The sequence below is a fragment of the Ciconia boyciana genome, chromosome 1 (assembly GCF_034638445.1).
Source record: "Ciconia boyciana chromosome 1, ASM3463844v1, whole genome shotgun sequence".
NCBI classification, from domain to species: Eukaryota; Metazoa; Chordata; class Aves; order Ciconiiformes; family Ciconiidae; genus Ciconia; species Ciconia boyciana.
This window is the reverse complement of record NC_132934.1, coordinates 161223625-161239262: the sequence shown is the minus strand read 5'-3', so window position 1 is coordinate 161239262 and position 15638 is coordinate 161223625. Positions and strand designations below refer to the sequence as shown.

The 15638-nt window shown below is 43.7% G+C and overlaps 1 protein-coding gene across 5 annotated transcripts in view; it reads left to right on the top strand.

Moving 5' to 3' along the window:
- The window catches only part of FARP1 (FERM, ARH/RhoGEF and pleckstrin domain protein 1), a 216934-nt gene that overhangs the window by 184932 nt on the left and 16364 nt on the right, over positions 1-15638 (top strand). For all 5 annotated transcript variants that reach the window (XM_072849956.1, XM_072849955.1, XM_072849954.1 and 2 more), the window contains exons 15-17: positions 956-1045; positions 3277-3410; positions 13259-13340. In XM_072849956.1, coding sequence (XP_072706057.1) covers positions 956-1045; positions 3277-3410; positions 13259-13340 — 306 coding nt within the window. The remainder of the gene's footprint in view (positions 1-955; positions 1046-3276; positions 3411-13258; positions 13341-15638) is intronic.

Genomic DNA, 15638 nt, shown 5'->3' with positions numbered 1-15638 from the left:
CTCTTTTCCCACTGTGCATAGTTAGCAAGATATGTGAGAGAAATTTGAGAAGGAGAAAAGCCAAGACTCAGTTAATAGACTGATGATTCTCTGTGCCAGTCCAAGTTACAGCAGCCAGTGACTGCTGTAGCTTATACGAGCTGATGATGGTTCCTATGGGGTTGTATACTGACTATGAAATGCCCACGCAGTCTCCCCTCACATCCCTTTCTAGTGCATCCTCTGCATCGCTGATCTTCAGGGAGGAAATGTAGAAGCAAAAGATTTATGGATGTTTTGCTCTTCCTTTTTGCTTCCTGAGCAGCACAGAGCAAGATCAACTGGGATCCTTTGGCTCTTCAGAATTAAGAGGTCAAAACCACTTTTGTCTCTTGGATAACACAGGAGAATTTGGAGTTTTTTTCCAGAAATTTGAAATCTGTAGCTTACCCTAAAATTCTTCCCCTCTCCCACTGTTAGGTTGTCCAGCTGCACTGGGAAAAATCTTACGGATTTGATTTTTTTTGAGAGTATTTTTACTGTGGATTCTTACCCTGACAATGAAACTTATAATAATCAGACACCAATTTTTGTCGTTTTGTCAAATTTGACATTTGTGAAATTTGATTCAAATGGTTATCTAGCCTGCAAAGGATTTCTTTGTGAACTTCAGAATATATCCTGCTCCAGATGTGTGGAATAAGCTGAAAGGAACATCAGCACCCCAAAGCTGTAGAAATCACCTTGGCAGAAAAAGTCTCTCAAGAACCCATAGAAAGTGCTTGTTCTCTTGTGTTTGCAAGGAAGGATTGTTTTCAGGGCTTCAGGGCTTAGGAATATTCAGGCATGAGTCACAGTAACCACAAGCAAGGGTCACTAGTTCGTAATTCTCTTAGTGATTGTTGTCTGCAGTTTTTTGCTACAGAAAGCAGCTCCATAAAAGCAGATGAAAACCTAATGTGTTTGCAATTTGCAGAGATTCCCAACTGAGAAAGCTTACTTCATTGCTAAAGAAGTAGCAACCACAGAACGAACATACCTGAAGGATCTTGAAGTCATCACATCGGTATGTTTACTTGAGCATTACTCATGATATGTGTGAAGCTCTAGTCAGCAGTAGTATTTCATCTGCTTCATTTAACATCTTAGCTGTTCCATGCTACTTTTATATTCTGCACTATAGGTATTCTCTGCAGTGCACGGGAGTACAGCTCTAGGGAGTAAATAACACAAAAAGCAGAAAGTAGAGATTTGCACTGTGGTTAGTAACGTGCACTACGAAACTATATCAGGTTGAGGAACCTGGGACACAGTTCAGTTGTTTTTTTTCTTGCTCTCATACTTTGTGATTGTAATTACTAAAAATGCCTGTGGGTTTTCTATGACTTCTCTTAGAACTGAAGTACCTCCCTAGGGGGACATATAAATGTTTTCTTCTGGATTAAATGCCCTCCATTTAACATGAAATATTGTGGAGTACCTATTTGAATGATTCTGATATTTCAGTAAGTGAAACTGTCTGCTAAACGAGTCATTAATCTGTAGCATCTGATCAGAGTGTGATTGTTAAAATCACCAAGGCAAATACGTGCCTTCTTTGCAGACACACCAACAGTCTTGTTTAACTTCCAAGAGTAATGTGTGCAAGATTTGGCCTTAAATAACAATTGTCTGTAAAAGCACACTGGATCCAAAACCTCTCATGGTATTTCAGCAGGGCTGCCAGCTCCAGGCTTCCCAGCTCTTTAACCGTCCAGTGTGTGAAACCCTGTGAGGTGCGTTGCCGCCTCCTGCGTTAAGTGTTGTGGTAAGGACACACTGCAGGGAAGAGTCTCCTGGTACCAGCTGGGAACCAGGGAGAGACACCTTCTCCCCAGCTTCTCGTCTGTTCCAGGAGCCCACATGGCAGATGCAGTTGCTCCGACACCAGCTTAGACATAGCCAATGTAGGCTGAAGCAGCATGGTTGTTACAGGCAGCAAGATAGCTGTGGCACCACTGCCTACTTACCCTGGCTTTCCGGGAAGCCAGGCCAACGAGGGAAGAAGCCAGGTTCTGTGGAATGGTGGTCTTTACTGCAGTTTCAGCAGCAGATATGCTGTTTTCATCTTCTGTTTCACCCAGTGGCTGCAGAAACAGAAAGTTTTAGCTCTTCAGAGCTAAACCCTGTTTCCCACCCTGGCCTTTATTCGTGTGGTAAGCAAATTTGAATTTGCTGTGTCACCAAGAGGCATACAACTGGCTCTAAGCTAATCATCAGGCTCATCAGCTGTGCCTCACAGATGTCTGGCCCAGGAGGCCACTGACAGTGAATGAGTAGCCAGCATAATTGGAAATGGTAGAAAGAACAAGTGTCATGCATGAATTTTGAGACTTGGTAGGTGTGCAGTTCTTCAAACTTAGCTCTGCGCAATGCAGAGACAAAGTGAGGGAGAGGGAGGTTTGGGAGGGGTCTCTTTTTATCCCAGGTCTGGGTCAGCTCCAGCTGATGCAGAGTCAACCAAGACTATGGTCCCAACAGCCTTCTAGGCACTGCTGGAAGTCAACCATAGATAGCTGGAACACCTCAGGGCAGTGAGGAGGGAGTAGTGTTACCATGTTGAAGATAATAGTCTGTACTACCTTGGCAAGCCCCCTAGTCCTATATCTTTACGTCACCCAAAGGTCTATTAGGGTAAATAAAGAGAATATAGAGCAAAACTGAGCAGGAACCTGTTGCAGTCTTAACAGTGTTTGGCACTGACCCTCCTATTTTCTGCTACTAGCGTCTTGTCTTGGAAGTGCAAAGTACTGTCCTTCTACTTGTTCACGTTGCAAAGTGCATGATGTTCTCTGTCTGCACACAGCAACATGGGCTTGAGTGCTTACTGTACCAACTCCTGTCAAAGGGATTTCAGATAGAGCTCAGCAAAAGAAAATGCAGAGCATATTTTTTGTTTTTACTGGAACATTTGCAAGCATTGCAAGTATTGCAATACTCTTTCTCTTGTACCTACAGCATTTGCAAATTCAGTTTGTATTGACCAACCATTTTGGGCTTGAACAGAATTTTCAAGATTTGATCAGTGATGGCAAAGGGGAAGGGAGTTTCTTTTTTAACTATGCAGGGCCTGACCGCTGATAAGAGCACCAGTTCAGCATGTAGGAGTGTCAGAGGTAGCCTGGGTTGTATTCCTAGTGCCAGCTAAATAAGGTCCTTACTGGGTTAGGTGTATTTGGGTTAGGTGTATAAAGACAGCAAATGATCATGCCTGCTGCATTCCACCCCCCGATAATTTTGCTTCTTTTTCCTTTATAGTGGTTTCAGAGTGCAGTGAGTAAAGAGGATTGCATGCCTGAAACACTGAAAAATCTCATTTTCTCCAACTTCGAACCTTTGCACAAATTTCACACTGGTTTTCTCAAGGAAATTGAGCAGAGACTTGCTCTGTGGTAAGATTGTTGTTTGTTATTTAGCTGTGTTATTTTATGCAGTTTAGCTTTTTTGCATTCCCTTTTTGCTAACTCTTTGTGATCTACTATAGTGATTAATTTGTGAAAGTCACAGATGTTGGTTCTTAACAGACTGGGTATATTGAATCATGCTTTGTTCATGTTTACTCGACAAACTCTGTTGTTTGGATATCTCAGTCAGGTACAGGCATATGCAAATGAGATCATAATTCTGGATGAAGCTTTCTCTTGCCAAATGTCAGTGTTTCTGTATAGCAGTTCTTCTGAAAAATATGTTGCAAGCAAGGCTTATCAGTAATAAAGAGGGAGCAGCGAAGGACCAGGTCCTGTTTCTGTCAAATAGGTGTAGGCTGGGGGGGATTTCAGAGACCAGCTTCCCATTCTGCAGCACCGCAGCTTTGACACTCTCAGGGTCTACAGTGCACTTTACAAATTGACAAGGTGTTGGAAGAGGACTGGGCTTAAAAATTAACTATCCTTAGCATAATAGTGACAGTAAAACATGACATTTTTGTGAAATAGCTATGAAATGAGTAATTCTTCCCTATCAGGACTCTTAACTCAGTTCATTTGACCACTAATATCTGAGCAGAGGCAGCACACAGAAGCCCTCTCCTTGCTCTGATTAGACCTGTCTGGACTAGATTGTCTTGCTCTGTGTAGGCCTTTTTTGGTAGTTTATCTTTAGTGCTGGGAGCCCAGCTTTTCCTTCTCGGTTAGAAAAGTGACAATGGAAAATCACGTGAAAGCAGAGCAAGCAGACCTGATGAGTGCTAATCAGTTTAATGCCTCTTTAACTAATTAATCAAAACAAAAGCAAAACACAGTCTTAGAGTGTGTGAGTTTAGCTCTTGTGATGTGATGAGCGAGGTCATTGAATGAGAGCGCAACACATTGCAGACTAGTGCTATCCAAACCCACCCCTCGCAGTTCCAGAATTAGCAGGTATTTTCTGGGGAGAGGGGAATGTGATACTGCCTCTTAGAGCTGACACCCTCACCCAGGACTCTGTGGCTGATGGTTAACATAAGGTTACTCCTAAGGCAATGTGCTGCACAGCAACTCTGCCTGTGTCTCCCTTTTTTCACTGGGCTGTTACTGTTTTAATCCAGTTGGAATTCTTACTGGTGTTAATTGCTTTCCAGTAAGGAACATTTATTGCAGGTACTCCAAGAAGGCTCTTTCAAATGTTATAAAATAGCGATTGTTTCTCCAACCATGGTGTAGGATTAACAGTAGCTGGGGTTAAGGGTGAATGGTGGGAAAAGGAAAATTTATACAGTTATTAAAGGGCCAAGTTCTGCTCTCTATCAGACCAGTCTAATCTAGTGAGCTTGCTGGGTGCTGATTCCTGGGGCGCATGTTGAAACAGAGATTCCCCCCTATATCCTTCTGGTTGCTGGTGGCATTACAGGTGGATGCCAACCTCCTGTTCAGGTGTGATGTTTTCCAAAACTTGGATGATGCTGCAATAACAGCCTGCTGTGGAAAGGGGACATTGTAGTAAGTGGGGGGAGGTATGTTAAAAGAAAAAAGGAATGTTTAGGCTTTTAGACTTTCCAAGATTTTATTTTGCTTCTCCAAGTTAGCTTTTTTTAGAGCTGAGTAAGCCTTTTGTTTTCCAGCTTTTCCTTGTGTCCCAAGGCTATGGTTTCACAGAGCGGTAAACCTCAGTTTAAGGCTCCTAATATTGTATTTAAATTGCAGCTGATCTATGATATAAAGTGCTGATCTGCTACGAAGTTACTTTGCAATCCAAATTTGTTCAAAAATATTCTGCTGAGGTAACTGTGTCCCAGCTGGGCACCTCGTTCTGACTTTGTCAGCTCAGCTATTGCATGTCTTTCCAGTTAGCGTAAAGCCACTGGGAATTCTCTGTCGGCTGCTCTGATTCATTTGACAGAAATGCAGTCACATTCCTGCCCCTGGTCTGCATCCAGTTTGCAACCAATAGCATGGGTTTACCTAACATAATACCGCTGTTGTAGACGGTGTTTTTTTTCAGGTTCTGGAAGATTTGAATACGTACCTTAGGAAGGGAGGCAGGTTTGCTGGCAGGTGTTATTTTGGAAGTGTTGGTGTTTTTATATAATGCCACAGATGCCAAGATAAGCTGCAAGCAATAAACTCTACCCTATAGAGATTACTGTTTAATTAAACGGTGAGTGACAAAAACGAACATCCCCTCAGCATGTAGAAGAAGCAGCTGGTGGCAATGTGGTAGGGAATTTCTTCAGCAGCGTGGTCAAGGTCACTTAGCTCAATGTCCATACTGCCATGATTGTACCCATGTCTTTGGCCCCGGGTGGTTTTAAGCCAGTGGGCTTTGGCTGCGTTCAGTGCCGCAGAGCAGAGCGCTGCCCAGCCTCTACATCAGCTGCGTAGCTCCTCGCGGGCCCGCTGCGCCGGTGGCACTGCTGCGGGCAGGATTCAAGCCAACTCATTTAAATCTGCCTCTTCTATGTCAGCTCTCTTAAATTTCCAGGCAGGTGGAGAGGAGGGGGAAGGTGGGACGCATGTCCTGCGACATGAGCGTGCTCTGCATTCATCGGGGGTGGTGTGTCCTATGAAAAAAGAGCCTTTGAATGAAAGGGTTGTGGACTTCATCAAGCTACTGGAAGCCCCTAGCTACCTAGGTGTGTTGTGGGAGCTTGTCTGAGAGGAAGAGCCTCCCACAACCAGTCATCTGTGTTCCCCTAGTGAGTAGGATGCTGGGTTTTATCAACTTAAAGTGCAGTTCAGCCTGCTCGCTCTGCCTAGACATCAGTGTGTTTGTCTAAGGTTTGTTTCAAACCTTCGTGCTGCGTGTTGGAAGCTCTTACGGGAGGCCGTTCCCTGGTCTCTTAGGACTTGGATCACATTGAAGCTGATGCTCTGCAAAAGAGCTGTGAGGAGAGCAAGGCCAGGGGAGGATCATGTGTAAAAATTGTTAGATGGCTCTGTGCTTTTAATTTGTTAAAACATCTGTAGACTTTTAGTACTTAGCTCAAAGTAGTTCAGGTTGTGCACATTATTGAAAGCATTTCTGGCTTGCTCCGAAGGCTTCTGAACTGTCTGAATCTGCTATCCGAGGCAGGCTGTTTGCTACTGAATATCTTAAGGGCTGGTATCCTTTTGACGCAGTTATAGATTCTGGCAGGTCTGATTTGTTTCTTTACACAATTCACCATTTTCCTCTTTAGTACTGCATTTCCTAAGAGCAGCAGATCTCAGTGTGTAATGCATGGTGAGAAAGTTTTTAACAAGACGTGAACTGATGCTGACACCAATAGCTAACTGCAGAATATAGGAAGTTGCTGCATTTTTCACAGCCAGAGTTTCTTTCTGGCCATGAAACTGAGCAGATTCCTGGTGTTTCTATTGCACAGCATCCTAAGATCAGTCATACCATACTCTGGTCGATGTTTCTGCCCTGCCTGTGCTGGTGCTGGGTCAGTGAAGCAGCCCATGAATCCCATCAGTTGCCCCAACTGTGCTGAGCCCTCTGTTCACAAGACTGACCATGTTCCTGGGCCCAAGTGAAAATACCCCACTAGAGGTCCTGTGGTTTGAGGAGAGGAAGGATGTCCTTTGGTGGATGCAGGCAGGTGTGGGGCTCTGCCCCCTCACACAGCAAGGGAGGAGGAGGGAAAAAGAGGAGGAAGCTGCCCAAGGTGGGAGAGGGAACAGTGCGCATCAGGCTGTCCTGGTAGCAAGGGCCAGGAGAGGTGCATCTGGCACCCGGGCACCCAGGTCCTCATCCTAGCTACCAGGACTCATCTAGGTTGCTCCTTAGCAAGGCTTTAGGTGCGAGGCCAGGAGTTCCCAACCCTTTCTGCTGGGAGGAAATATGGGAGGAATATCTCAGTGATTTAAAGCTGGCTCCTATTTCCCAGGGCCTGAGAGATTTTATGGCAAGGAGGAAGAGGTATGAGCAGTGCAGGCAGAGCATGACATGCTCCATTAACATCTGGCCAGTTGAATCAGAGAAGTCAGTTAAGTTTTGCTCCTTCATTTATCTAAGCTGTTTAATAGGCTGTTCATTTGGGCCACAAGCACCGTTTTCCAGCCAAAAAAATTGAGCTCATCTTCCCACACCCCTTTAAATGTCTGTATTACAAGTTTCCAAATGTTTCTGTAAATTCTGATGGAAGGTGGCAAATGGAGAACCATAAATTTCCCCCCTTGGTCGACCACTAAGCACTGCAGAGAGCAATGCTAGGGCAAGCCAGGATAGCCATTTCTGCCCTAGGAAGCCCTATCAGGTAGTGAGAATCTGCATTTTGGGCCTTATCCATGTGCTAGGAAGAAAAAGAGTTACATACTTTCCAGAAATGCAGGCAGATGTACCTTCTCCTAGGGAAGGCAGTAATTTGACTCCCAGTTCACAGGCACTTCTGAGGAAAGCTGCTACTGAGTACTACCAGATGTGGCTGAAAAATGTGCGGCTGGTAATTTGTGAAAAAAGGCTCTTAGATCTTAGCATATGAAAGGAGAAGGCTCAATCAGGATTCATGGAAGCCAGTTTGAAAACCTGTAATAAAAAGCACTCAGGGAGATGTAGGAAGATGAGCTAAATGTTGATTTATTAACCATTTTTTGTTTGGGAAGTAGTACTTGCAGTCAGGAAGAACAGCCTGATAAACAGTTTATATAAACAAGATAGCAGTCCTTATCTGCCTTCTCAAATGCATGAGTGCTGACTATTCAGCTGATTCTGCGTGCCTGGTGAAGGAGGATGAAGTGTCGAAAGTGTCTTTGTCCTGTGTACAGAAATGAAGTATATATTTGTAGTATAAACCTCAGAGTCATGCAGTGTGGATTCCTGAGACAAAGACATTAAGAGGGGCTTGGTGCCAGTGCATTGCACTCGCTTTTGAGAGGACAGTTTGCGTTGCTGAAGTCACTTTTGGGTACTTCCGGGGATTAAAGCCATGCTATACCCAAATGAATTTGAAATGGTGGGAGAGAAATAGCTTGTCCAGGATCCATGGGTCACACCCAGAGCCACATTACATTCATCTCTACAGCTCTCCCAGGCGGGATGCACCCAGGATCGCCTCTGAGGAGGTGCCACAGCAAGGTATGAAATGTTGTTGTGTTTTCAGTATATTTCCATAATGGTGTTACTTGCTCTGATCTCTCACTGTTTAAAAGCATTACTGATGCGTGCTTGCTGTGGATTGGGTTTCTCCCACGACAGGGATAGCCAGCCCAAAGATTTTGAATGTGCGCACGCTCCCTGAAGGCTTGGTGGGACTCTGGAAAGCTCTGGTGGCTTCAGCAGTACATTGCTTACGCTCTGAGCCGTGTCTCGTGCACCACTTACTGCCAGGAAGGACAGCTGCAGCATTGGCTGCAATGGGCAGGGTAATAAGAGGGACTGTGTAATAGCAGGGTGTGAGCAAGGAAGAGGATGTTTGGCTTTTATCGACTCTTCTTTTCCAGTTACAAAATGTTCCTCTTATTTAAAAGGCAGTTGTAATAGGGAATGTTTAAGGTATTTTTTAATATTAGAACTTTAGTTAATAATACTCTTAAAAAGTCAAAGTTGTCTTAAGGGCTCAAAGACAAGCTATAGTATCCAGGAGGGAGATGCTGTTCCTGAGCATGTAACATGAGGTCACACACTGTAAATATCATTTGCTGCAATTGAAGGGCTGCAATCGAAGTTTTTTATGTTGACCTAGGAAAAAATCTCTGTTGAGATATCTTTCTCTCCTTCTTTGCCTTCCCACCATCCCCATTAAATTTCTGTTCCTTCTACTACCATTCCTGGATGACTGAGGATAGTATGGGCTGACGTGAGATTTTGTTCATTAATTTTTCAATGATGTACACTGAGAAGTTTGTGTAATTTGAAAATCCAACATAGCTGCTTGTGTAGTCTCTGTAATTTGAGCTGGTGGCCATTTTTAGTAATACATAAGGTAGTGTCTGAGTTTCTTATCTGATATAAAAGTCAGTCTTCTCCTCTTTGCTTGCAATTGTACACTTTCATTACTATAAAAAGGAAGGGACTATTTGGAGAAAAATGGGAAGTGAGCTTCTTATAGAATAATACCTCCACTATTCATAGAATCATAGAATCTCCACTATTCAGCATGATTTTCAGTGGCTTTAGACCTCCTCACACAATGTCAGTGAAGTGATGGCACATTATGCGTAGGGAAAGCAGCTCCTACATCTTCTATGGAGCTGGGGATCATAAATCAGCTCCTGATGAAAATTTGTGAGAACCTAGTCCCTGAGCTCTGTCCCTTGTCACTGCGGATAGATAGCATGTTCAAACAGTGACCCGTGAAAACAAGGAGTAAGAAGAACAATTTAACCATCGATGCACAACAAATGAGCAGCTTCTCCCCGCCCCCAGCAAGCTGAGTGTTGTTACTCAAAACATACACCGCAGGGAGAGCTCTCTTCTCTGCTGCTGTGCTTTGGGCTGTTGAAGCAGTAGGACACCATCTGATGGATCAGGTGTTTGGTTTTTATTTTAATATTCTGTGTATTTGGATGCTCTTTTCTTGGGGTTTCTTTTCTTCTTGTTTACTTGGGATTTGCATGTTGAGGAGCTGGGGAGGAGGGCAGTGTGGTGTAGGGGTTACTGCGGAGTCCCGGCAGAGAGCTGGGGTGGAGTGGAGGATGGGTTTCAGGAGGCAGATGTGAAGCTGTCGTGTTCCCCTATGCCTGGCTTCAGCTTTCCCTGCCCCTCTGCTCTGCATCACAGTCTACACACACATGCACCATCCCCAGTGAGAAAATCATCTCTGTATGAGAGACAGCGTTTGCATGGAAATAGAGAGCCAAAGCAGGGAGAATGGCTGCAACAAGGAGGAAAACCTGGCCATCACATTTCTGGAATTTCTTAGGGTTTTATTTCTTCCAGCAGTACGCATCTGCCTGCAGCACAGGTTATCTCTGTTGGCCTGGGCTGAGGGCTCTGGTACGATTCAGCTCTCCATTGTTCAGCCAGCAGCTGGAGAGAGGCTGTTGCTTTTGGGGAACCCCCTTCTCTCCCTCTTTGTCACTCTGCCAAGATGCAGAGTAAGATTTGAAAGCCCTCAAGCTGTTTAAAAAAAAGCCTCGGACCAGTCTGTGGCCAAAGCCAATGAAGGGGAATGTTCCTGATGCTTTGCGTGTGACTGATGCGATGAGATGCTGTGCAATAAGTCAGTGCTGGCAGTGCTGAAGAGAGGCCAGGGGGTCAACTTCTAGGAAATAAGGACCTGACTGTTCGATGAACAACTGCGCTAAATATTAGCTGAAGTTCACAAAGTCAGTGGAAGCACTCACTACGACTTCAGTAGGCTTGGGGTCAGCCTTCAAGTAGCTGGCTAGTAGAGAAGAAATTTGGAACGAGAATTCCAGACAACCTGTATTGTAGCCTTGAGATCAGAAAAGCAATTTCTATTTAGAAATACCAATCTGTATTGATGTACTTAATATTTATCTTGGCAGTACATCGGAAAGCTACCAAACTGCTGAAGTCCATTAGATTAAATCAAATGTAGAGACATAAAAAAGGATCCAGGCAATGCCAGAGGGTTAGAGAATAACACATAAAGCAAGAATTCTTCTAGAGATAATTACCGAATACCATGTCGTTTACTGGCAGCAGCACAAACTCATCTGGCTTTCACATTTCTGGGATTGTGTGCAACGGCGCAGTGAGAACCATTTGGGATGGGATGCTGCATGCTGGCTTCACGGGTGGAGGGCAACTTTCCCTTGCTTCCTGCCGGTGCGGTGCTACTGCCTTGGACTTCAGATGATTGTGGTTTTCAGCTGGGGGCACTTTGATATGGACCACTTTGAGCAGAGCTTTAGTGGCTGGAAAGTTTTATTTACAACCTCTCAGAGGAAGTCTCAGTGGGGAGAGCTGCTGGATGGATAGGACATGGGGGAAGGGAAAGGCAGGGAACAGCATAGCAGGGAGATGATTTGACAGACAGAGGCTTCCTGGTGAGAGAAATTGGGCTTTTATCCTCAGGTAATGTGGAGACTGTAGTCTTGTAACGTCCGTACATACCTCTGCTGTTCCTTGCAATATAGACCATTTCTTGGACACGTTTTGACTATGGCAGTGTTTATACAATGTAGTGCTTTTGCAAAACTGGTGATGCTAGTTAAAGTTATCATTGACACAACCCAACTTCCTACCCCAGTGTCACCTTTGGATTCAGAAAAAACATAAATCTTGTTGAGAACTGTATTTTTCTCACTTAAATAGGCATGTGAGTGCCTGGGAGAATTAATGCAATAGGAAATAATTAAAGACAGCCTATGAAACTGGATATTGTTCAAATTAACATGGAGCAATCCCTTGTTTATCAGCTGAGTCTCTTTGTCTGTTGAAGGATAAAATAGGAGATGTTACTGTGTAGTATTCATAAGCTGTGCCCTCCACATTTCCCAGTTAGAAAAGCATGCAGAGAGATTATCCAGCATGAACATAACCAGGTTTAACGTCACAAAACCAAATATATGTCTGAATATGCATCTATTCATGTAGTAATATGGATTTTTTTAAAAAAAAACCTTATGTGTCTTGCCAGTGAGAGACATGTCTGACCATGTGTCTTGCCTAACAACATCTGCATCCTCTATGATCTGGTGAGTGTGGGACCTCTCTGGCTAAATTGCTGGTACTAAGGAATGGAGAGATTTACCACCTGGTTGTCCTCTTATTCCTTCACTGCACACAGAATTTTCTTAAACATGTGAACTACTGCAAGTGGGTGAAAAACAATAGATCCGTTTAGCAGTAACACAGAACAGAGGTCCTGTTATCCTTGGGTTCATTTAGAGCTTGATTATATTTCTGTCCTCTTCCAAGGCAGGCAGTGCATTTCTTTGGCTGAATTGCAGTTGCTCACACCAGGACTGGATCTGTCTCCCAATACTCAAATGTGGGAGTTGAACTGAATTTTAAAAATTGAGGACAGCATGTAAAAAGCCATGCTGCAGGAAACTTGGATGCAGTATTAGAAGTTGGAAAGGGGAGGGGGACAGTGCTTCTCCCCACACCCCCCTAGTGATTTTCTTTTGAAAACCTAACTTGGTTGGAAAAGATCTGTAACAGTTAGGTTCTTATATTCCTGATTTTTCCTCCTGTGTTTTCTAAAAGATGTGTTTGGATTCAGTCAGAGTGTGGTATCCCTGCCTGTCTCGCACATGGGTTTAGAAGCAGGAATATCTTTTTCATCAGGAGCTGGGTTTCTCCCAAATGGAGCACCCACCCAAGTGCAGCTGGCTGGGTGGGAGGGAGCAGTTTGCATTTTTAATACCAAAAGTGTCACACTGAAAGAATATTCCTGCCGGTATGTAACACTTATGAGTCAAACCCAGATGCTGGACTGATTTTTTTTTTTTTTCTCCCCCCCGCCCCCCCTGTCGCTTGCACAAGCAGAAAGCTTTTCAGAGGAGGAACACCTGCAGGTCCTGTGCCAGGATGTAATCCTTGTTTCTGAACAGAATTATCCTTCTGCTTTAAGCAAAAGCCCCACATATTGTCATGGGGCTTTTGATTTTGATGTCTTCCTTTTTCTCAAGCCATTTCCAGCCTTCTCTGGTGTGTTTAAAAATGCTAGCAATTTTCTTTAAAAGTCTAATCCTTCTGTTAAGTGCCTGCCCTCTCTGTTGGTAGGAGTGCAAGCCAGGCTGGGTGAAAGGTGTACTGTACCTGGGAATTACATGTCCATCAGGAAGAGTCCTTGCATGCTTCTGAGCGAAGGAGCATGGGCGTCAGGATATTAAAAAAATGAGCTATTGAGTTCCTTTCTGTGCTTATAAGTGATTATGCGGTTTTATTGGATGACTGAAGTGTGTGATATTTCTGTTGCTGACAGGGAAGGCCGCTCTAATGCTCACATTAAAGGAGATTACCAAAGAATCGGAGATGTTATGCTAAAGAATATTCAGAGTATGAAGGTAGGAATGATCCTATAACTATTAAGCTTTGACATGGATTAACATTAGTTTGCTTTTCGTTTTCATATGGTGTTGCCTCTTGTGATGGTTTTTGCCAACTGTAATCAAGGCTTATGCTATAAAAGTTTCCTTTGATGAAGTAGCAAGTGTTTGGTGAGCCTTGAGATTTCAGAATTGCAAGCTGATTTTAAATTGTCCAGCCCCTTTCCTCAGTCCACTCTCCAAATATAGGAACAGCAAAACAAAAGTTCAGGAACATTTCATTTCCAGTTCTTTTTTCTTTCAAATAAGAAGGCAAAACATCAGAATTTGTATGGCTGAAGAGACTGTTCAAATGCCGAGTGTGCCTACTTGTGCATGCAAGTATAAGTGTTAAGATATTGCAGGAGTAGTGACCATAACCTGGATATTGATTTGATTTGGGAAACTTATATTTGTGCACTATGGTGCCAAGTTAGATGAAAGGTTTTTGAATAAATGTGAATAATTGCCTTTGATCCCTTTAAAGCTGAAAGCAAAAATACACGTATGAAGCATAAATCTAGGTGTAATGATCAGCAGACTTTGCATCTGTTCTTAGTCTGGCCGGAGTAGTATTTTTGATGCTCTGTGTTACTGAACAAACAGCATAGAAGGCAGGCACAGGAGCCTGTGAAAACCCTATGGACATTTACGGTATGGACGGATAACACACAGCTCACCTTATTAATGTAGCTATGCATCCAGGTCAGCGTATGGCAAAACATGGCACTGCACCTTCGGCATGTGGATCTCAAAGTGCTCTCGAAACTATCCGATAAATCTTTCCTTGGTGATTGCCACTTCGGCATTCTGCAGTTAGTAAATGGAGCAGCCTTGAGTCCTTGGCTGGAGGAAAGGGCAGTTTAATCTTTAGAGCTCTCTTGAGATGTTAGTTAGTACTAGGCTTATCTTTCAGAAGGACAGAGAGAGATGAAGAGAGGTTAAGTGACATGCAAGTGATTATACAGCAAATCAGAAAAAGCGAATGTAGAAATCTTGATTTACAGTCCCCAACACAGACAGCTTTGTCACCAATAAGGCAGCCTCACCCTTTCTGCAATGTACTTAGCAGGAACTGCTTTTTCCCCTCAAGACACAATTCAGAGGCATTGGAAGAAACGCAGGGGGGACTTTTCTACCTCCATCCCTCCTCTCAAGAAGTACGCACCTTTTCACAAACAGTTTTTGGAATCTCAGCTTCTGACAGACTCTGCTTCTGCTCTCGGTACCGTGCGACATTAAATTGCCTCTCCTTCACTGTGTGCAGATCCTTCTGTGGCACTAGTTCAATGGCAGCGTACAGTCCTCACTGTAACTTAGACCTGTCAGTGTGCTTTCGCCTTCGCCATTCTCCCTTTCCCATTAGAGGATTTTGTTCTTTTTGCTTTGAGAACTGCCACCACTGATAAGCACAGATATTTGGAGGAAGGAGGCAAAGCCCAGTTCGACTAAAAGAACTGCACTGGAAGCAATAAAGTTAGTTAAAACTCTACATATTTATCATGAGACCTGTTAAAAGACGTGAAAACTGACACTCCTTTTTTAATTAACATGGGAAAGAGGTTAAGAGCAAGTAATTAATGGGCAGCCTCTGTAGTAGTCCAGAGGGTCTCCTGTGTCTTTGCTTGAGTTACAGGCTTGTGAAATGAATATGCAGTGCATGGAGGAAGCAGCTTGGTTGTAGGGAAGGTATATTTCTGGTTAAGATGTCACAAATCACAGGAGAGAGGGAGTTGATTGGAAGTGTGTCAAAAAGCATGAGCTTTAGATTAAGCCAAACTGTCCTCTGAAGTCCATTCAGCATCACATTCAGTTTCTTTTTGTTGCTGGTTAATATTCTACCATGTACTGGGAGGCTTTATTTGGCTGCTCAGAGAAGCTCTGTGCATCCTGAGGAACCAGTCTACCTTTTCCAAAACACAAATGAAGCCCCTGTGTTAATTGTTCAGAAAATACTGCTGAATTGTTTTAAATGGGAATCATGAATGCCTGGGATACTGGGACCTAAATGAAGTTACATATTTCATGCAAACCTCATTCAGTTGCTGGTGCATAACTCCCCTGCTGCCAGTGGGATCACCTTAGCGACTGCAATAAGGAGAAGAGGACGTAATCCAAGGATGAAGAACTCTAACATACCCATTTCTGTTGGACAACTCCTCTATTTTTGCATTTGTTCGGATTCCCAGGAGATGCAACTTCTCATTAATAACAGTGGAGCAGAAGCTAGAAGTCCATTTACTTGCATCTCAGTTCCTCAAAAGCACCTAAGGGAAC